The sequence below is a fragment of the Hippocampus comes genome, unplaced genomic scaffold (genome assembly GCF_001891065.2).
Source record: "Hippocampus comes isolate QL1 unplaced genomic scaffold, H_comes_QL1_v1.1 scaffold118, whole genome shotgun sequence".
Lineage (NCBI taxonomy): Eukaryota > Metazoa > Chordata > Actinopteri > Syngnathiformes > Syngnathidae > Hippocampus > Hippocampus comes.
Window position 1 is genome coordinate 382,927 of NW_017805461.1, and position 21,530 is coordinate 404,456.

Consider the following 21,530-nt stretch of genomic DNA (forward strand, 5'->3'; position numbering starts at 1 on the left):
ACACTACAGCATCCCAGCTATCCAACCAGACCACCCTCATACAGATCTGATGTCGCATTTTAAAATAAAAGGCCTCCGAAAGGTGACATGATTACCTGAATTCTGACATATTGACCTTTTTGCCTGATTTTTAAAAAATCTTAAACAATATATTTTCAGTTATCCCTCTGAAAACTGACATGTTGACCTGGATTCTGACGTGAACTGCATTGACATGTTGACCTTTTCACCCATTTTTAAAATATCTTAAAAGAAAGTTGTGTATAGAGTATATCTTGTAGTTTTGACCCTCATGGGGAGGTGGAGGCGAGCTTCATCACAACATCACCTGACAGTCGAAGCTCAGATTTGACTCTCTGCCATCAACACTCCCTTGGTCGACACCAAAGTTGTAGAGGATCGAACCAACAAACATACGCTCATCCATGTTACCAGAACAGGGATCTCGGTGTCACCATTCCAATGCAAATGAGAATGACCCCTCCAACATATATACACAATTCTATCTGATGGCCCATTAATGAAGCAGTTACAGATTCACATTCATGACATTGCGACGCTCTTTTTACAAATTTTGAGCAGCGTTGCGAATGGGTGCAGTAACCCGCAGGAGCGTGTGCTCTGCGTGCTTTGACCCACAACACACTGGCAGCAATGCGGCTCATCGAAAGACCACATATGGTCAACATTCATTCCTGTCTAATATTCCCCACGACGCCGGGCTTCGGGGGCTTGTTAAACCCAAAGAGTCGCTTGTATCCTGTATTTGGTGTGGGTCGACAGTGGTTTGAATTCAGACCTGTGTGCAACTGTACTGAGCCCAGCTCAACAAGTGGGTCTCGATTTGATTTTGACTTCCTCGTTTAATCTATACCAGGATTCGTTTGTATGGCTTCACACCTTCAAAAGAGGTATTTAAAGCAAGTTGTACTTAGTGCAGCAATTGTGATGTCTAACTTCCCTGTTCCCTGTTTGGTATAGAAAATAGTACTTTCTTGCATACTGATTTTGTGTTTTGGGAATGATGTTGTCAACTGAAATGATGTAATTCAGAGGTTGCACTCATACCACCTGGTTTAATTTAAAATAGGTGCCAAAATAGACTTTGAAACCAACGCTTGTTTCAATAACAGTGATTCGTTTACTTTCATGAAAAGAATAAAAAAAACAGCTACAGATGATATAACACAAATATATTGACTGTTTATGATCTCAGTTTTATGTTTTTGACATGCACATTGATAATATTTTTGGGACAATAAATCTCACAAAAAAAAAAAATACTGTAGTTTGGATGGTCCTGAGACCTCTACTCAGGTGTGACTTATATTAAAATTAGAGCTCATAGTTGAGGGTAACTCCTGTCCCATCCCACTCTTAAGGAAAAAATCCTGTCCAGTCCCAGTTGTGGACCATGGATTTAAAATAAACAAATAAATAATAATAATAATAATAATAATAATAATAATAATAATAATCTTGTCCCCGCCCGCTCCCGGTGAAAATGACTTCCACTCCAGTTCTGCTCTCGTTCAGAATTCTCGTACCACTTCTAAAATGGAGGTGAGCTACATAAAAAAAATAAACTTGTGCAGCTGTCAGTTTGTTTTCCTCCTACTGGATAATCACGCTCCAAATTGCTCCCGTGAACTTTTTATCTCATACCATTTCAATCCTGTGATAGCTGTGGATTCCCCAAAATATGTCAAACTCCAGCTCGTACTTGAATCCAAAGTTGCCGTTCCCTAATTGTGTTGAGGGCACCTAATATGTACTGATTGGAATCAAAACATCTGCTTCTCAAAAGGTTTTTCTTTTCAGTTTAATACAATACCACGTTGCATTGTGGCCAAAGGTAGAATCCCAGTCGTTTATTGCAACTTTTGATGTAAATCGTAAATAAATCTTTGTTGGGGTGGATGACGCAAACTAAACTAGTAAGCCAGCTGGTGAGAGTTAGTTAGTTAGTTGCCATGACAACTTTTTATTTCTTATTTTACTTTCTTTCGGTAGTTGGCATACGTTTGTTGTACAGTGAAACTCCTCTACAGTGAAATCATGTTTGCAGCAAGAAATTTTTCACAACAGGGGGTTTTTTACTGTAGCAAATTTGATCTCAGATGTAAACACACACACACACACAAACGTATGTGTACTCTTTATTTTTATTCCAATAGTGCATAAGTATGAGCATAAACTTATTTGACACTTCATATAGTCAGTGTAGAAAGAAAAAAAGGGAAAGAAATTGCAAAATTTACGAGCAGCATTAACTTTCACTTACATCAATTTCTTGGATAATGTCTTTTATTTTGCTTCCTCCATCTTACATTTTGATCACTTTTACCCTCTTTTCCAGCGTCAGAGCTCTTCTTCTCTTCGCTGCTTGACATCCAAAGGTCCGTTTTGTAGCCATTTTAGCAATGCAACGTTCTTGCTGCGTCTGAAACTAAGAATAACAAATACTTCCTGGACTACTGCGCTGCATGTGTAAACCAGTGTGGTGGTTGCTCTTGCTGTTTCCGAACGAAGCAGTAGAGGTCGCTGTTGGATTAGACTTCGTTGTAGTGAATCTCGTCGCGAAGCAAGAGCAGAGAAAAAGATTTCGTATAACGCAACAGGGTTTTTTTCGTTGTATGGAGGGCAGGAGAGTGGGAATGGTGTTAATGCATTAAGATTTTTTCACACTAGGGGGTATTTTCGACCACGTAGGTTTCGTTGTAGAGGAGTTTAACTGTATTATCATACCCTTTAGCGTGCAGGAAACAAAATTCGCTTATTGTCCAGAGTGATCACATTTACAATCAAATCATACAGAATCAATGACGAATGTACATTTAAAAACTTTGTCTGCCTTTTTAAAAATGTGATGAGTACATTTTCTTTCTCAGATGGGTCTTTGATACATTTGTATTTAACGTTGCACTGCCCACATTTGACTTGCAGTTAAGAAGAAGGGATGCAACTGACCTGCAACACACAACACTGCTTTAGTTTTAAATTCCTACTTAGAAGACACTTGATAAATAATAGGGGAGTATTTACAGCGCATTGTGAGGAGGAAGAAAGAACATGTCCTTCCAGGAGGTATACTGCTTTTCGCCTCACATCTTCTTCGCTGTAGTATTGAAAAGTTTCAAGAAGTGAAATGCCGCCTTCCCTCGCAAAGTCCTCAACCACCTGAGGAAGAATATAAGGCAGCTCTGATGAGAAATGGAGATGATTTGATGAAAGTGGGTCAAAATGAAGTGTTTGACTTACTTGAGAACCACTAGCGAAGAGCATGAAAAGGATGTCGAGACTCAAGGTCACCACCGCTTGCTCTGCCATTTTAAGTGTGGCACAGAGGGAAGATAGCAATCCGAACTCAGCCAACTGGATGCAGAACTCCTTCTTCTTGTGGGCCACGTTTGCTAAAACTCTCAGGATCTGAATGCGAGATGGTGGGGAGATGAAGCCCAACATTGTTAAGATATAAGAAGTTACAATGCTAAAAAAAAATAACTTCAAATTTAACTTGAGCGATCGTACAGACCATTGTGTTGATGCCTTGAGAGAATGGAAGAAGTTGGATCAAATTCGGGACCAAGTTGAGCGTTATCAAGGCCGAACAAAACAGACTGGATCGAGCTGGTTAACATAACAGAACCCCCCCAGGAATTATAATATTATACAGCCCTTGAGAATGCGGAAAAGTACCCGATCATAACAGTAACTGAATATGCGCACCTTACTGTAACTTGAGAAACATTCACAAAGAAAATGTAATAAAAAACAAACATTTCTCTCTATAAAAGACAATCTCATATCTCGATAATCACTTAACATCACATGTTCATTTAATATTTAAAATGTTTCAGAGCCAACAGAGTAATGGGTAATCCTTTCAGTTGTAATTATCAAAGTGATATTTTCAACAGAGATCATGCTATTTCAGTGCTCTGCACATTTTCCACTTTAAAATCAGTTTGGTTGAATTTTCCTTAAAACAAAACCAAAAAATATTTACAAGCTACCATTCGATGTCATGGTATTAAAACTGATAATGTCAATATTTGTCCCACTCTTAATATTTGACAAAGAATTTGACTACCATCATTTAATTCTGTTTTTGATGACCTTCAACAAAATCTAATCATTCTGATTAATTTCCAAGAGCCCAAAGTTCTGAAATAAATCAAAATTTAGAACTGGATAAAAGGTGAAACATCTCCAACAAACAAAAAGAGACAAGTTGCCTCAATGCAACATTTATAATATTAAAAAAAAAAAAAAAACTAAACATGGTTGCACAAATTTGCAATTCCTCTTGTAACTGTCTTGATCAAATTTTTCAAAATCACTAAACCGAGCATTTGTGCCGGGGCGTGTGGACTTCTTACCCACTGTCGATGTCTACAGTTACTTAAAGTGCTGCCCATCAGGTAATGCACTGCGGGTCTTGTGAGTTGTTATACTTTGTTGAAATAAAATGGATTGAAATATGTTTAGAATGAAGAACCACCTGTGAGATTGTTGAGGACCCAGGCACTCTCTCTGGCCAAAGAGGGCTGAGTCTGGACGTAAGCTTGAAGCAGAGCACAGAGAGCGACCGTGAGCCCAACGTCACTCAAACAAGCGTCTGGGACATCTGGTGTGCAGGACAGGAGGTTCCCAACGCACCTCAGCAGAGGGCACACGAGCTGAGGGGGTGAACATAGCAATAAATAAATAAATACATAAATAAATAATGTGCCATCAACTTTGGTGCACTAAGAATAAAAAAAAATGGTGTACTGTACAAGGCAACAAAAAAGTGAGCATTTTTACCTTTGTAAAGGCAAAATATTTTAAATTCAATATTTGTTCAATTGATAATTTAAAGGTCAACTCTGAAGTAATTTTAGGAAATATCAAATGAAACATTTTTATGTCACAAATAAAGTAATTAAACAAAATACATTCAATAAAGCATGGAAAAGGAATTAGTATTTTGTAAGTTTGACAAAGTAATTGTTTTCCTGGAGTGAGATACTGACGAGCGTCAAGCGCAGAAGTGTGACATCACTGCAAGACAACAATAGCGGGGCTCACTATGGAAAGTGTACTAAGTCAGTCAGAAATCGATACGGAAAGCGACGTTTCAAACTTATCAGAGGGGATCGAGGTGTTTGAGGAGTTGGAGGAAGAGGAGGTTGTTGGCAACATCTATGTTAGATCATACATGAATGAGCCAGATACTCAGAATGTGGAAAATGTTGTGCCTGAACGGCCGAGATGGAATGGAGACGAGACCCATCGGGATTGGAAAAACAAAAAACGAGATAGGCTGCGGTTATTAGCCTAGTGTTATTGTTTGCAATACACTGCTGTGGCGTGCTGTAAATTGTGGACGATGGGTTTAGCTACTTGGTCCATGTACTGTATTCCCGCGAGCACTGAGAGCACAACTCATATTGGATTGGTGTCCTATATTGTCATTCCTAAGGTAGTTCAGTTGCATTGTCGGCGACTTTGCACATTATATCAGCAGCATTGTTAGGTGTAAACCATGACAGAGGATTCCATCCATGCACTCATATAGTTTGAATGTTTTCGTACAGGATTGCATCCATGTACAGTATACATATAATACTTTGAATCAAATGTTTTCATAAACAACAGCGAGAGTTATTCATTGATTAGCACACATACCTTTATTGCAAATTTGGTTGAGAAAACAAGAGGTCTTCAAAGTGCTTGTAACAAAGAACGCTCGTTGAGACTGGTGTGAAGTTCATTCGCTTTGCCAGTGTGAAACTGTATCGTTCCAATTGTCTGGTCCATGTACATGCCCCATTCCTTTTAGGCACTCAAACAATTGTTTGCCTGAATGTGAACAGTGCATCGCCACACAGCGCCGAGGCTTTTCGCCGAATAACTCGATAACAATGACAAAGAGCAGTTAATGGGACATTTAGCAATGCATTAAAATGGCTGACTGGCATCGTGGCACTCTGTAAATGACGTCACTCGCTGCCAAACAAAATCATTTCCGTAGTTAAGGGCATTTCATCTGTGCTGTATGTTGCACATACAGTACACTTGACAATAAAGTTTATCCAATCCAATCCAATTGCTATGGGTCTAACTATGAACTTGGGTGGGTTGCGTGCAAAAACTAACTGACAAAAGTATGCTTGAAATAGTTTTAGCCCTAAGTATTACTCAAAAGATGGGTGGCCAAGTTTCCTTCATACCTGACCTTTAACAAAAACTTCAACCCGATGGATGAACAGGTAAGTGAAAGCAAAAAGGCCCAATAATCATTATTCAATATTTTTTTATTTTCGCCAAAATATTGAATAATGATGACTTCGGCAACAAATATATGTAGCCGACAATATGCAAACATTTCCTCACCAGTTCAACTCCCTCTGCTTTGTTTCCTTGAGCGACAGCGCCACCCAGCGACACTAACAGCATACTGCACTGCAACAGAGCCCCACAGGCCAACAGAGCTCGGTTATCCTCCCCACTTTGCAGAAAAGATAGCAACAGAGAAGAGTCACGTCTTTATTCATGCTTAAATAAATTAGTGTTGCTTGACATACATGCTCAGATAAGTCAACAGCACTCACCTGCACGTGAGGTAGTGCAGACACCATGCACACTCAATGGCAGGGCCCAGGGCAAAATTCTGGTCAGGTGTCAGCACTGCTAATAGGTGTGAGGGTAAACTAGAGGCCAGAACCAACCTGTAAAAGGTGAGAGAGACCATGAGGCAACAACAGTGGACCCTCCAGTGTTTGACATCCAAAAAGTAATGCAAAAATGTGGAGAATCTGACTAAAAAAACAACAGGTTGTGCAACGCTGACAATTACAATATAAGTAAATGATACACAAGAACAAAAAAAGCAGCAAAAGTACACCCCAAAGTGGCCTGCGATGGATTTTTTTTGAGAGGCATCTTCCACAAAATAAATATTATCTGTTGCATCACTGAAGTCGATGTGACATTTTATTCAACGCTTATTATCGACATCAGTTAACTTGTCGATATTATTGATATTATCATATCACCGTCATCATTACCATCCTCACTAACAAAATAATAACAGTAATACTACTACAACTACTACTACTAATAATAATAATAACAGTTTACCCACTTGTATCATCATGCATACATGTGGTAGTTGAGGTGCTTACGGGATAATTTTCTCTGATGCGTCTTTGGTTTGGAGAAGCTGTGAAAGGGTAAAACCCACAGCTTCCATCACTGCCATGTTATGCCTCTGGTTCTGGACACATGCATTATAATTACAATTTATGGTTTCAGGCACGTTTTTATGGTGTTCAATTAAAGTATTTGTGACAGTGAATTTTGTACCTCGATACAGCAGGCAAGTGCTGGTATAATTCCCTGAGCCAGAAGTTTCTCTCTCACGACATCACTTTCCGGACACAAGTTCCCAAGTGTGTAGAGACATAACTCCTTTGTGAATACACAAAAACATAAAGCTGAATGGTTCTGTCTTATGAAACTGGGTGTGGGGAGAAAGGTTACTGACCGTGAATCTGGTGCTTTGCCCAGAGAGATAGGTGAGGAGGTAGGGTGTGGCAGGCAGACAGGCTGTGGCCACGCTGGGGTGAGGAGAGTGAGACAGTTCGTGGAGACATCGGACAGATTGCAGGCGGCACTGAGTGTTGGGGCCGGTGAGGAGGCCAACCAGCATGTGGATACTGTTCTCTTGCCTAGACAGAATGCATGTGGAGTGATGCACAAGAAAGAGTAACCAGAGCTGTTGAAATTTTTTTTCCACGGAAGGCCACATCCAGAAAAATAGAAGGGAGCCCCCCCGGCTTACTTGATGAAGATAAGCTGAGCTGACAGGTCACGTAGAGATTTACTCAAGGTTTTAAGGTGGGCTTCCCTCTCTGGACCGCTGTGCTGAAGATTGTGGAACAAACTGACTACATCCTGCGCACAGAGGACATCTTTTTTTTTTTTGGTTTTGTTTTCATTTCACATTAATTTATCTAATTATATTGCTGTTACTCACATTTTCATTTGAACAAGTGTGCATGATGGCTTCTTGCTGCCCCTCATCTTCATTCAGTAAGAGTCTCCTGCTCACCAATTGTCTGTCTCGGCGAGCCTGACGAAGGGCTGCGGTACCAAAAATCACATTTCACCCAGCTCACAACAGTTTTTGCCAATATGACACTCAAGCTATTGACAAATGTATATCAGAGAAGCTCTGTGAACCCAGAAATAAACTTCATATGAGTGTAAAATACACAGTGGCAGACAATATAAGGGCGGTATACATTCAACTGTAACAAAGGATTAATACGGTTCGGCAATTCTCTGTCCTTATTGACAAAGAGATGCAGAACTTTTACATTCATGCATAAGGTCAACGTAGCTTGTGCCATCTAAATCCTTGAATGAAATTCCCGGGCAACACCACTTAGTCAGAAAATTAATGCCTACTTCTGACCAATCCCATTAGAGAGGTGTTCTTCGTCATTATGGACGTATTGTGCTATGTTATGGAACTGCACTGTACTTAAAGGCAGTGGTGAGTCGAATAGGTTACATCAAGTTTGTTACAAGAGAGTTAAAAAACAACTAAAACAACCACCATGTCGAGACGCAGTGGCAAAAAAAACAAACAAAAAATCAGAAACACAACTCACTCTGATCACATTGACAAGATGAACGCGTTTGATAAAATATACTGTATTCCCGATTTTACATTCATTCGTTAAATGACGTCAAAGAACACACACACACATACATGCAAAAAAAGGTTTTTACCTTTTTCGTGCTCTCGCCTCTTTACCCGGAACTCCTCAAGGCTGTAGCCTGCTCTGCCAGCTTTATGTCGGATTCTACTTAACCTCCACATTATCATGATTTTGAAAAAGCCCAACCTTTAATTCAAAATGCAGGTTAACATGGCAGAACTTGGTTTTGTGACCAGCAAATGAAAACATCATGAGTTCTTCTTCTACTGGGATTTATCGGATGTACGGTTGGCAGGTAGCTATTTGGTACAACACCGCCATCTACTGGTGAACGGGAGATAACAGCGCTGTACTTCTTTGGCACCCCGTTAAAGGACAGAGACCAAAGATTGCAAAGTTTTTCTTGAGACCTCCATAACCCCTTTACAATGCAAAACTGTCCATAAAAAGTGATTAGAACGTTAGTAGACAGCAGTTTAATCACAAAATCCAATTCATAAAGTGCCGTCTATGACTGTTAATTGATGAATCAGATTTAAAAAACACTATTCAAAATCTGGACATTATTTCAAATTGAGAGTGCAGAAAAAGCACAAACGTGATTCAGTTACTGGTTTGGTCTGTAACATGTCGGAAAAAATGGGCAAAAATGTTGATCATTGTATTCAAAAGTCAAATCAAATGTTCTATATTGATTCAAAACAAAGATAATCAGTGTGCTTTCATAGAGGACTACATAAATTGGGGAATATTTACTGTTTGGAATCTGAATTTCTGAGGATTTTGACAATGTTAATTTAAAAATGGAATCTAAATGACTAATGACTAGGCAAACTCTACTCAGCTGATGTGGCTGTGTTTTTTTTCTTCTCCCCCCACACACACTCTTTCCCAGTGTAGAGGAAGTGATAAAGGGGACCTGTTTTGAATACATGGACAACATCAAGTTGACTGGGACAACAGAGCAGCGGAGCCTCTCAGGAGTGAAGGCTGACATAGGTGGGAGAGTCCAGGGCGATTACTTCAGTCAACAGTTTGGATTTAAAACACGATATATAATAATCTTTTGTGGCACTAGTCTTGAAACCTTTCGAACATGAGAGATTCTGAATGCAGCCAGACTCACTTCACACAATTTTCAATCAGACCAGCAGGTTTATAAAAAAAGACAGTTTAATTCGATATAAAAGCATATTGTACAAATATGTCATGGAATAAAACAATACCAAACTCTGCAATATTTATCTGCTTGTTAAAAAACAAAACAGCTGAGTAATGTATGTGAATTTCTCCATTGTGAGACAAAGGTTTTCTTATTTTAGCTTATTAAAAAGCAAAAAGAAAAAAAAACAACCAAACAAACAAACATATGTTATTCCCTGATGCAATCATAATTGCTGTCTAGTAGGACTTTAGGGACATGTTTGGACTTTTTAAAGAATGTTCTGTGCCTAAATGAAAAATCCTTGATCCTTGACTTGAATTTGGGGAACAACCTGGCCTGTCTTTCAGGAATCCGTTACAAACAAATATGGGTACTACAGCCTATTTCAGGGGTGGCCAACCAGTCAGAGACGAAGAGCCAATTTTTTTTTTACTGTGTTACTGCAAAGAGCCACATCATAGCCTTCCTTGTGCGCGCGTGCACACATACACACGCACACACATACATACGCACACACACTTTTTTGGCCAAAGATCAACTTTTGAAGCGACCAACCTCTTACGAACAACCCGATCGCGCACACACGCGCACACACATGCGCGCGCGCTCGCACGCATGCACGCACTCAAGTGGGTGCTCACCAGTGCACTCGCGCACATATGCACGCACAACACGATGAGCAACAGTCGGAACGGGCCGAAAATGAAAGAAAGCTCAAGATACAAACAAACAAAATTTTTTTTCCTCACCCATTTCCTCCTCCCACCCGTTGCGGTCGACTTGGGACCAGTTCGCTGACTCCTGGTCGATTCTAATCGACGAATTGGGCACCCCTGCCTTAAAATCAGAGGTAATTCGCTGACTAGCTTAGCGCTGTTGTTTGCACATGAGCGGTGATGCAGTCATCTGATTGGTTGCCCTATATGTCAAGTAACAGGATTGATGATAGGCCGACGTAGTACGTTCTGTGTAGTTAGCGCCTTGTTTGAATGGCATCGCCACTGCCGAGGCATTTTCGACGCTTGTCGTGTGAAAGCCCGGGAGCCGCACTGAACCAGCCAAAGAGCCGCATGCGGCTCGCGAGCTGCGGGTTGGTCACCCCTGGCCTATTTACTAGATGATCATATTAAAATAGGAAAAAAAAGGGGGGGGGTTAAAAAATGAACAATTCTTCTTATACAAAAGAAATAAAATGGTATTTTATCAGTCCACGGTTGGATGGATGGTATTATCATACCATACCTCCTTGTGCTTGTCACATGGCTGTTGATGCGGTTGTTGGTGTTGCTGAGAATTCATCTGAATCCACTTTGCTTTTCTCTGCAGTAAGAAAGTGACAAAACAAACCTTGTAATACTGTAAAGGCCCTTTCACACTGCACTTAGCAACAGTAGGTTTCTCGATTCAGTCAAACTTACTTTTTTTTTGTCTGTGATGGAGGACTTGGCGTCTCCAGGGCGAACAGCGTCACTGGGTCAATTGAGCAAAGTTTTCTTTTCTTGTTCTTCTTAACTTCTGTATTTGGCTCGGTTATCTCCTCTACATTAACACTCGTGTTTTCATCTTCAACTATTTGCTGATCATCAGGATTTGCTTTGTCTTTTTTCCGCTTCCTTTTTGTTCCGGTATTGACTAGCTGAGGAGTTCCCTCCACAGGAAGACTCTCTCTCTTTTTCTCCTTTGCTTTCTTTTTTTTCACATCTGCACTGGGAGTGTCCATGCAAAGTGCCGTCTCCGCGTTCTCCCTCGCTTCCTCGCCGTCATCCATCTGGTCTGGATTTTCCTGTTGAGACACATGCTTGTCACCCTTCACACTGTCAACAATCTCAGAAATTCTCTCTTTATTACTGTCTCTCTTCTTGGATTTCTTGTCTTTTCCAAGGGTCTCGGAAATATCAGCAGCCCCCTTCTCCCTTTTCGTGGCTTTCTTTTCTTTTCTTTTTACTTCTTCAGCACTCCCAGTTGTGTTGACCGGCGCTATCCGCTCATCTTGGGATTGAGTACTGCAGTTTGCTATATATTCCACAGGTGTTCCCATACATTCCGGTTTCATATCTTTTGCCTCGCTGGCGTTTTCCCGTGTAGTCTCTCCCACTTGGCTTTCAGAACTCTCCTTTTTCTTCTTCTTGTGTTGGAGCTTTAGAGCTTTAGCCTTTTCCACAGTGGGAGTTCTGACTTTTTTCTTTTCCTTCTTTTGTGTCTCTTTGGATACTGATGTTCTCCCTTCATCGGATGACATCAAATGTTGCGTGCCATTCAAAGTGGCCAAGGGCGTCTCAGGTGCAGAGCCGGTTCTTCGAGTAGTCTTTTTGGGGGTACTTGACTTTGCTTGTTTCTCCGCCACTGCTTTCGCCAATAAGTCGCTCTTTTTTGCAGTGGGCTTTTTAAAAGGCACATCAGCTTTAGGCTTTGCTTGACTTTTCCTGGGCTTCTTTTTCACAGGTTTGGGTGTAGCTGAGTCCAGGGCATTGATGCTATCCATCTTCGCTACGTCAACCTCTGTGGACAAGAGAAGTACAGGATGTCCATAAAGTCTCTTTACCATTTCAAAAATTTATTAAAAATGCAATTGATTAGATCTTTTATTCAGATTTGTTCTATTGCATTCAGCGTTTTTTAAAGGTTTTTTTTACCTCTTTTAATACACTTCTACATGGGCACCATGAGTTGCACGAAGCACATCAAGACGGTACTTGATTTCCTCAAATTGCCATGTTCACTGTAGCATAGCCTCATCAATTGTGGCAATGGCATCAGTAATCCTTTGCTTTAGGTCAGTAATGTCCCTTATCTTTGTTCGATACACGATATCTTTAACATAGCCCCATAGCTGAGTCTGCCTATCCGATTTTGTTTCAATAAACCATGAGACACATTGCGCCTTCTCATGAGGGCTAGCCATTTTGTAGGGGTTTATTCAACATTACCTCTTTCACAAACAGGATCCCGGAAACACACAAATGCAGTGTGATAAAATAAAAAAAAAAAACTTCAATAAACACTGAATAAAATAGAACAAATCTGAATAAAATATCTAATCAATTGCATTTTTAATAAATTTTTGAAATGGTAAAGCGACTTTATGGACACCCTGTATATCTAAAAAAAAAAAACAAAAAAAAAAAAACTATCACACTTGGCAGTGACTACACTGTACCAGTTCATATTTTTGTAACAAGTATTAATAAGTTAATTTTGCATGATGAGACATTTCTAATTGGGGTAACCAAACTATTAAGAGTGGCTGATCATTCTCCAGAATATTAACCGTTAACCTAAAATTGAACAGAATCCTATTTTTAACAGCGTCTCCCTTTCAAGTAAGGCCAAACAGTTTCATACACTTCTTTCTTGTCATAATGAACTGTTTCCTCAGCAATCATTTCAATAAAGTAAGGCGGATGCAGACAAATAGCAGAAAGATTCGTGATCCATTTCAATTTGACTTCAGAGCAGTGGTTCTTAACCTGGGTTCGATCCCAGGTGAGTCGGTCTCAGGGGTTCAACGGAGCCTCTGCCATGGAGGATAAGACACACCCGACTCAACATGTTAATTGGTTATGACACGCCCGCTTGGCCATCACTGGCTGCAGATGATCACATGACATTGCTTGTCCAATCAGTGCTGTGGGAAATTTAGTTCGCTTCATAGTCAACATGTGACTGCCGTGGTAGTACGTCGTTCAATTAAAAAATAAAAATATAAAAAGTATACTTATCTCTTGAATTTTTATTTACTTTTTTCTGTTTTTAATAAATGTGTTTTTTTAATATCTTGAATTTGTAAAAAAAAATCCATATTTATTTTTCACTCATAAAGGGTTCGGTGAATGTGCATATAAACTGGTTGGGTTCGGTACCTCTAAAAAGGTGAAGAACCACTGCTTTAGAGGGATGTTCTGACATGTGGTCGTGAATTTTCTTGTTCAGTCACTTATTGCTTTTACAGTGAAGTTGTCTGTTTTTTTGTGATGTTTGTGTTGTTTGTGGGGGGGGGGGGGGGGAATAAAAGTTGATTTGGTCACCATGCAAGTGAAACGAAACTAAGTAGGGCATGCATGCTTTTTTTAAGGGTTAAATGTGCATCAGAGGGTAATCACGTAACTTTTGCCTTTCTTGACCATTGTGAGGGTATTTGATTGGCAGAAACATTAGAGACTGAAGTGGGTTATGTCACACACCCAAAAATGTTGTCTCTTGTACAACACACACGGTACCTGTAAGCATACACACCTACCTGTCATTTGTACCAACATTTTCTTCCATTTGTCAACATCCAAACTGCTGTCAGAGTCAGAATCACTTTCACCAGCAGCCACAGGATTTTGTTGCTTCTTCAACTTTGCCGGTGTGATGGTTTGGGGCAAGTTGCCATCATTTTTCTCGTCTTTTGGTATTACCAACTGTAAATATAAAATGTAATCACTCTGGTCTAGTAGTTTAGTAAGCAGTTAGTATTTTTCAAGAGAGAAGTGGAAACTCACCTTTCGTTTTTGTGTTTTCTTTGCAGATGTGTCCTTTTTGGAAGCAGCTGGGTTATCAGGACCCAAAGAAGAATATAGTAGTACAACAAAATGCGTAGCAATTATCTTCATCATTATGTACACTATATACCTGTTCTCATAGTGAAAAAAAAAAGTTTCCATGCTTTAACACCAATACTACTTCACCAGCATGATAAATAGCTTCTGGGTAGGAGCCACATCAGCCATGCGGAAAGGCTTTAAGGTACAGGATAATAACGAATGACAACACATTGTGAGCAGACCGCAATTTATGCTCTAAAACATGGATGGTAATTTTCCCCTGGGGCGGGCGACGCGGTGAGATAAGTACAGAAAGGTAAGCAACAGTGTAATAAAAGATCACTTCAGTTGTCCTGTCAGTTTTATGCTCCAGAAAGACGCACGCACAAAAAAGTTCCACAAATTTCAACAGAGTAGGCTCTTTTTGTCCCAAATTTGGCAGCTAATCAATGCAAAACACCTGCAGAGGTTTTCCTGAGCCTTTAAATGGTCTCCGATTGGTTTGGTAGGCTTCAGAATCATGGGGAAGACTGCTGAAAACGTGGTAGTGGTGCATCCCTGATGTATCGGTACACAGCAATAGTGCTGACTGTACCTTTGCCATAAGGTGCAGACCACCACCTTTACAGCTGACCTGGATGTTTATTTAAAGAGTTTGAAAAAAGAAAAAAAAGTCCCTTTTCATCACATCTGTCAAACCTGTATCATCTGACCATAGTAAAAGAGGCAAATGATTGGAGAAAAAATAATGTGCCCTCTCTATAACACTGTAACATTCCCCGGCCCATTTAAAGGGGAATTCCAGTCAAAACCGTTCTTTGCAATCTGTTCTACACAACTCGAAACAGGATATTCTGACTGATATTTAAAGCGCTACATAAATAGATGTATTTGTTAATCTTTCATTCAATTTAGGGGGCTGACATTATATCGAGCACCGGCCCCTGCTGTCGACTGAAATTGATGTAGGTACGTATTGTAAACGTGACCAAAACCAGGAAAGAAGTGAGCATGAGACATTTGAAATGGGAGTCCAATGACACGTCAATGACACTCAACAGCAGGCGGCAGTGCTAGACAAAATATCATCGTTCTGAGATGAAAACGGGTGTGTGTGTGTGTGTGTGTATGTGGGGGGGGGGGGGGTAATAATCTGCTTAATTTTTACTAAACGAACACAATATTAATCTGAATGCTGTGTCTTAATTCGTGGGTGCCAAGGTTCCTATAGTTTTGTGAAAAAAAAACCACCATATTAAGTATTGTGTGGTAAATAAAACATATTTTAAAACATTTTCATAATACAAGGTACAGTCCACAGACTTTGAATTAAAATGAGTGCATTGCATAATATAGCTTCTAAAGTTAGATGCATGCACGCATCCTAATTACTTTGTAAATAAAGCTAGGATGTCTTGTTTGCCAAGGTGCCAATTTCTAAAATGGATTTGCGGCTTCAATTCTTGTTGAGAATTATTTGACTCAGTGGTATAGTGTACTATTTTGTGCATACTGTCTCGTTTTTCTTTACAATACTTGGAAAAAAAGAAAGTACTCCTTACCTAGCATTTTGTTATAGTTAAATGACAAAAGCATGGGAGCCATTCGAGCCAAAACCAGACGCAACCTTTTCTCCTGGGAGCGATGTCATCTGGTGACTTTTTTTTTTTTTTATTGGCTGATGTTTGATGACATCGCTTCTGTGTGACACACATTAGGAGGACTAAAACTCCCAGACCACTGTTAGACCTTCTCTTCTTCTGGCTCATGGCTGTGCAGTAGTATAAAAATAAATGCATTTAAAATCAAGCCCAAAGACTCGTATTAAGCTAATTCCTAAAGACAAAAACAAAGGAGATTTTTGCTGTAATGATAGGTAGGCTTAGTTAGTTTAATAAACGTAAAATGTAATTTCAGTTTTTGTAACGCATTTATTTAATTTTGTGAGCAAAATTGTTTTTTGCACTGTGAGGCCAACGCACTAACCAGTCGACCTTGGTGGTGGCACTTAGTAGTATTGCAAAGAACCGTTTTGACTTTCGAGTTCCCTTTTAGTGTAAATGTTGTTTAATCATACCTTTAATTTGAATTGATCCTCCTCCATTAGAACTTGAGTACTTGTTCTTTGAGTGCCTGACAGAAAGTGAAAATTATTATTCACCAAAGCATTTGTTAACAAAATACAAATGTGCTTGGTTTCCACACTATACTCACTTTAACCAGGAACTGTAGATTTCCACTAATGATGAAGATATACCTGTCGCACCCACCACAAATTCCTGTAATAAAGTCAAAGACTGTTTTGACTCCCATGTTGGAAAAAAAATTTTTTTTTTTTTTGCTCATACAGTCAAATTAGTGACTTCCATGAATATCCACAAAACTGTGTACACACATTTCTTAACCAGTATGTCACCTTCGGGGCCATCAGTTATTTCAAGAGTTTTGTGTACACATTTATAAATGCATAAGATCATATTTTCACATGCATGTGGTGACCAATGTTGCAGTGGTGGAATGTAACACCACACAAACACATCAAAACCGTGATATTTTCATGTATCTGTACTATCTGTATTTTTATGACCCTTATTCTACTTATACTTCCGACAATGAAAACAGATATCTGCACTTTCTACTACCTACTTTGTAAAAATTGTTCGTTTTTTTCAACCTCCACAGATGATGAGAGAACATATACAAGAACACGCAAGCAGGCAAGGGGAGAGGAGAACATGCAAACTCCACACAGGAAGTCCGGGGCCTGGAATCAAACCCTGCACCTCAGCACTGTGAGGCAGATGTGCTCAACAGTCTACACCGTGCCGCCGCCCCCCTCCCCAGAGTAGGAGAATTTTTGAGCGTCAGAAGATTCGTTTTTAGGTTCACTCTTGCAGCCAAGAACAGGTCATTTTTAGGAAATATATTGCCTCTTTAACTGTTGTATCATTGTCATTCATGCCCCTTGGCACCTTCGTGGCGCGACTGAACCTGTTTTTTTTTTTCATTTTATAAGAACTCAAAAAATTTAGATCGTAAGCGAGGAACTGAAAATGGAACTACAAGAAAGCTATTTTTGACAAAGTAGTAGAAAGCACAGCTGCCTCCTTTTAAAACGGCAGGAGTAAAAGTAAAAAGTCGTCAGAAAAATAAATAAAGTAAGGCAAGTACAGATAGCCTTCAAACGTTACTTGCTGCTCCTGCAAAGAAGAAATAAAAAACGATTTCCGAGGAACACGTTCCACACACACTGAGATACATAAATATAACTCTCCGTTCCCTGGCCCTTTATTTTGCTTGATGGTGTGTACCTGTGGGCTGTGTCTCAGGAGCTCCTCTGCAGCCGAGTGGAAGCCATTCTCCTTTAAATAGCGAAAAATGAGCACGATCAGCTCGTGATGGAACGTGTTCACAGACATGTTCTCCTCACAACAGAAAACAGTAAACAGACGAGTAAATGCACGTTTTCTGGCATAATGATTAGACCTGGGCAACAACTACAAGAAGTCTCTGTTAACTATCACGCGTGTACCGTATTCAACTTCAACTTTGAACCCAGGATGCAGTTGTACTTCCGCCGCAGTGCATCATGGGATGTATTGTGCTGTCTGCACTCGTGCACCTTGTTCCTGCATCGAGACGATCTGCTTGCATTTGCTATACAAAATCATAATTTGATGGCTGGATCGGATCGTCAATGGATTGCACACAGACCCGTTGATGATGTGCAAAAGTGCAGGTTTGGATGCAGATTAAATCGTACATTGAGTCAGAACATTGAAAATGAACGACGAAGAATGGGAAGATTCCATAGTGCATCTCGAAAGTATTCACAGCATTAAATTTTTCCACACTTATTGTGTTACGGCCACAACCCGAAAATTGAATAAATGATTCCCTCCCCCTTACAATTCGACACAAAGCACCCCAATACATCAATGTGAAAAACGTTTTGGCACCAAGACAGTCTGTCGAAAAGTATTCACAGCCTTTGCTCAGTGCTTTGTTACAGCACATTTGGGAGTAATTACAGCCTCAAGTCTTTTTGAATATGATGCCACAAGCTTGGCATGATTATCTTTGGGAAGTCTCGCGCATTCCTTTTTGCAGCACCTCTTCAAATCCATCAGGATGGATGGGGAATGTCGGTGCACATTTTCAGATATCTCCAGAGATGTTCGATCAGATTCAAGTGTAGTCTGGCTGGGCCATTGGAGGACATTTCAGAGTTGTCCTGAAGCCACTCCTTTGTTGTCTTGCCTGTGTGCTTGTGGTCGGTCGTTGGCGTGTTGGAAGGTAAACCTTTGCTCCAGTCTGAGGTCCTGAGCACGGATTAAAAGGATTAAAAGTTAAGCATCAGTTCAAAGAAATAGACAAAATCTCAACTATAAACTCTAATCTAAATATTTACATGGGAAATTTGGAGTAATTATAAAAGCAAAATATTATGAGATGTGAATTTGTTGATTATGTAAAAATGAGGATCTTGGAGTAAAAGCTATGAAATTAAAAATAAAACGCACAGAACAAAGATTGATCTTAAAAAAAAAAAATTAAAGTAACAAAATGGATGCTACATGGTATCTTAGTTGGGTGAATTTTCGAAAAATGTTAAAAATAACATTCGAGAAGGACACACGGTGAATTTGAAGAGAATGATGACATGGTGGGAAGGGAACCTTGGTTTCCTAGATTTTGTGATTGGACCAAATTGTACTAAAATCAAAACAATAATTCCCATTGGAAATAATTGTAAATCCAAATAATCCTTTCCACACGACTCACCAAAATTAACAAGAAATCAATTTTACAGAGAATAAGTACAGAAACAAAAAAATGTGAAATAAATTCAGATAATAAAATGTAAAAATAAATAAATAAACAAACATTAAACAACCATCATTAAATCACTTTAATAAAACTCTTGAGAGGTCTTGTTATGAGTTCTTTCTTGAATTATTTGGTTTTTATCATCTTCTTTATTAAAGGGCCAGTGGGTTTTGGGCCTGAAGATGGCTAAAGGAGCAAATGGACTGAATAAGCACTATGAATAAGAACAAAAAAAACCCCAAAATGCTTTCAATGAAGGCACAAGGTGACACTCAGTGTTGCTCACTCAAGTGAGGAGGTGCTGCATCCTGTAACACAACATCTAAGCATAGTTAAATCTGGCAAAATATTAAGTCAAAATAAATATAGACAGTGGAAACAGTGAGACAAGTATGTCTGAAGAGGCGAAAGACCGGCAGCATACAAAATGGCTAAAATGTCAATGATGCATGTACTCAACTGTACAAGAAAACACTTCATAAAGAATGTGCATGAGATGCTTTTTGAGGGTACTTTGAGTTCATAAAAGAATGGTAGCGTCTCAGACATGCATATAAGTATTGTCAGGACAATTTTAAACTGCACAAAAACTGAGCAGATATATAAAAACAGGGACAAAATTTAAACAAACAAAAAATATTGCAGAATATTGGGGCATGCTAAAACAGAGGTTGCACTGTAATATTAATCGAGAGCAAAATATTGGCTTTTTCTACTATAATGTTAGAGAATATATTCCACCATAGCTCAGATGTGTCTAAATAGGGTTGAACAATGAATCCAATTCAAATTGACCTCAAAATGTGGTAGAATGTAATTTTCAAATTTTAAAGGCTGCGGAAAAAAAAAAAAAAAAAAACTAAAAAAAGATGATAAATGTGACCCGGCATAGCAAAATGAATTGGAAGTCACCACAAAAAAGTCCCACTTAGATTCTTTTTCAAAATCGGTCGACCCTAGTCAAAAATATGGCATCTTCGGAGAGAGAGAAGACATCCAGCTTTTATGGAAGAAAAATAACCGCAATGTCTTTGTGTTACTATAAGCATCAAGTGGAGGAATATTTTCGGAGAACCTTAGAGGTCTGTGAAAAATTTCCTTGAGCACGTAAAAAAAAAAAAATCAAGCTTTGCCCTTCAACGAAATGCAGGAAATGTGAGTGGTCACTCTTGTAAATGGCACTTTGTTCTCTTTTCAGGCAATATACAGTATCTACTTTCTCTTCCAAACAGGAAACATTCACAAGCAAAGCCTATGTCTTGAGGTGTGTGATTTCCAGACATTTTTAATGTAACACATGACAGAGAGGCGCTTTTAATATTTTGCCACACTCATAAGTTAAGTCAAATATCAGCCGTGCAGTTCCACACCTCTACAAGCAACAACTATGTTTAATTATGCCTCTCTCATGGTTTCAATGAAACCAAGCTTTATTATTGACAATTTATTATTAATAGTTATTTTAAGGGATGTATTATAAACAAAGACAAAAAATAATTGCTATAAACAGCCGAGTCTCTGGCGTGCCTGTTCACCCATCAAGTCATTTTGCTGTCATGTTGTTTTGTGTTAGTGTCATAGTTTTTTGTTTGCGTTGCTGTCACGTTGTTTTGTGTTTCTGTCCTAGGTTTATGTTTGTTACTTTGGTTTCTTATGGTTTTCAGGACTTTGTGTTTTTGATTTAGTTTTTCCAATGTACCCCTGTATGTGGTTTTTGTTCATGCATTTTGTTCAGTACACCCTGCTTCTCCTGTTGCCCTGCTTTTTGGGTCCCCGACCATCACAAACATATGGCACACAGGAATAGCGAAAACATCCATTCAGTCCTCAGATTAGAAAATTGGGGGAAGAGGTTGGGTAATAGGTGCAGGTTTCCTGGCAGGGCTGTGCTGATGAGAAAGGAAGCAGTGTTCATGCTGAAGGGGGAGCAGCCATATTCAGTAACAGTGCCTCTTCCTTCAGCCAAAACCAAACATCTGCTGGTGACCGACACATTGCAGCCCCTGTGACCCTTTTGAGGATAAGTGGATTAGAAAATGGATTGATGGATTTTCTTCTAGCATTGCATTCTTAGAAAACAAAGCACAGGAAATGATCGTACGATGGTGATTAACTGGTGAAGGGTAGCTTCCAGTAAGTTTTGGTCAGTGTTTGGTCATTTTGATGGTGTGGATGAGTCGGTTGTTTTTTGGGGGAGGTTTGTGGGGTGGTCCTCTTACATTGAGTCATTGGTGCCCATTGATGTGAAGACTCACCAGAAATCCTACTCACTGGCTTGTGTTCTTATCTGAG

At 39.5% G+C, this 21,530-nt stretch overlaps 2 protein-coding genes across 4 annotated transcripts; both read right to left on the reverse strand.

Annotated features, from left to right (window-relative positions):
• Window positions 1-2,708: 2,708 nt before the first annotated feature.
• Window positions 2,709-8,999, reverse strand: tmco6 (transmembrane and coiled-coil domains 6). 2 transcript variants are annotated; one of them, XM_019874747.1, is made up of 13 exons: window positions 8,788-8,999; window positions 8,027-8,133; window positions 7,832-7,944; window positions 7,535-7,718; window positions 7,354-7,458; window positions 7,173-7,210; window positions 6,600-6,716; window positions 6,382-6,496; window positions 4,505-4,682; window positions 3,536-3,630; window positions 3,262-3,429; window positions 3,046-3,180; window positions 2,709-2,970 (listed from the first exon to the last, which is right to left on the reverse strand). In XM_019874747.1, the coding sequence occupies exons 1-13, from the start codon at window positions 8,882-8,884 to the stop codon at window positions 2,947-2,949; spliced, it is 1,476 nt and encodes a 491-aa protein (XP_019730306.1). In that variant the 5' UTR covers window positions 8,885-8,999; the 3' UTR covers window positions 2,709-2,946. The 2 variants fall into 2 exon arrangements, with proteins under 2 accessions (XP_019730306.1, XP_019730305.1); XM_019874746.1 differs by having other exon boundaries at window positions 7,173-7,264; window positions 8,788-8,998.
• Window positions 9,000-11,046: 2,047 nt separating this feature from the next.
• On the reverse strand, window positions 11,047-17,974 carry LOC109518722 (uncharacterized). Of its 2 annotated transcripts, none has more exons than XM_019874744.1 (7): window positions 17,720-17,974; window positions 16,623-16,687; window positions 16,486-16,541; window positions 14,367-14,413; window positions 14,120-14,285; window positions 11,301-12,381; window positions 11,047-11,202 (listed from the first exon to the last, which is right to left on the reverse strand). In XM_019874744.1, exons 1-7 carry the CDS (start codon window positions 17,825-17,827, stop codon window positions 11,178-11,180), a joined length of 1,548 nt encoding a protein of 515 aa, XP_019730303.1. In that variant the 5' UTR covers window positions 17,828-17,974; the 3' UTR covers window positions 11,047-11,177. The 2 variants fall into 2 exon arrangements, with proteins under 2 accessions (XP_019730303.1, XP_019730304.1); XM_019874745.1 differs by having other exon boundaries at window positions 11,128-11,202; window positions 11,297-12,381.
• Window positions 17,975-21,530: the final 3,556 nt, after the last annotated feature.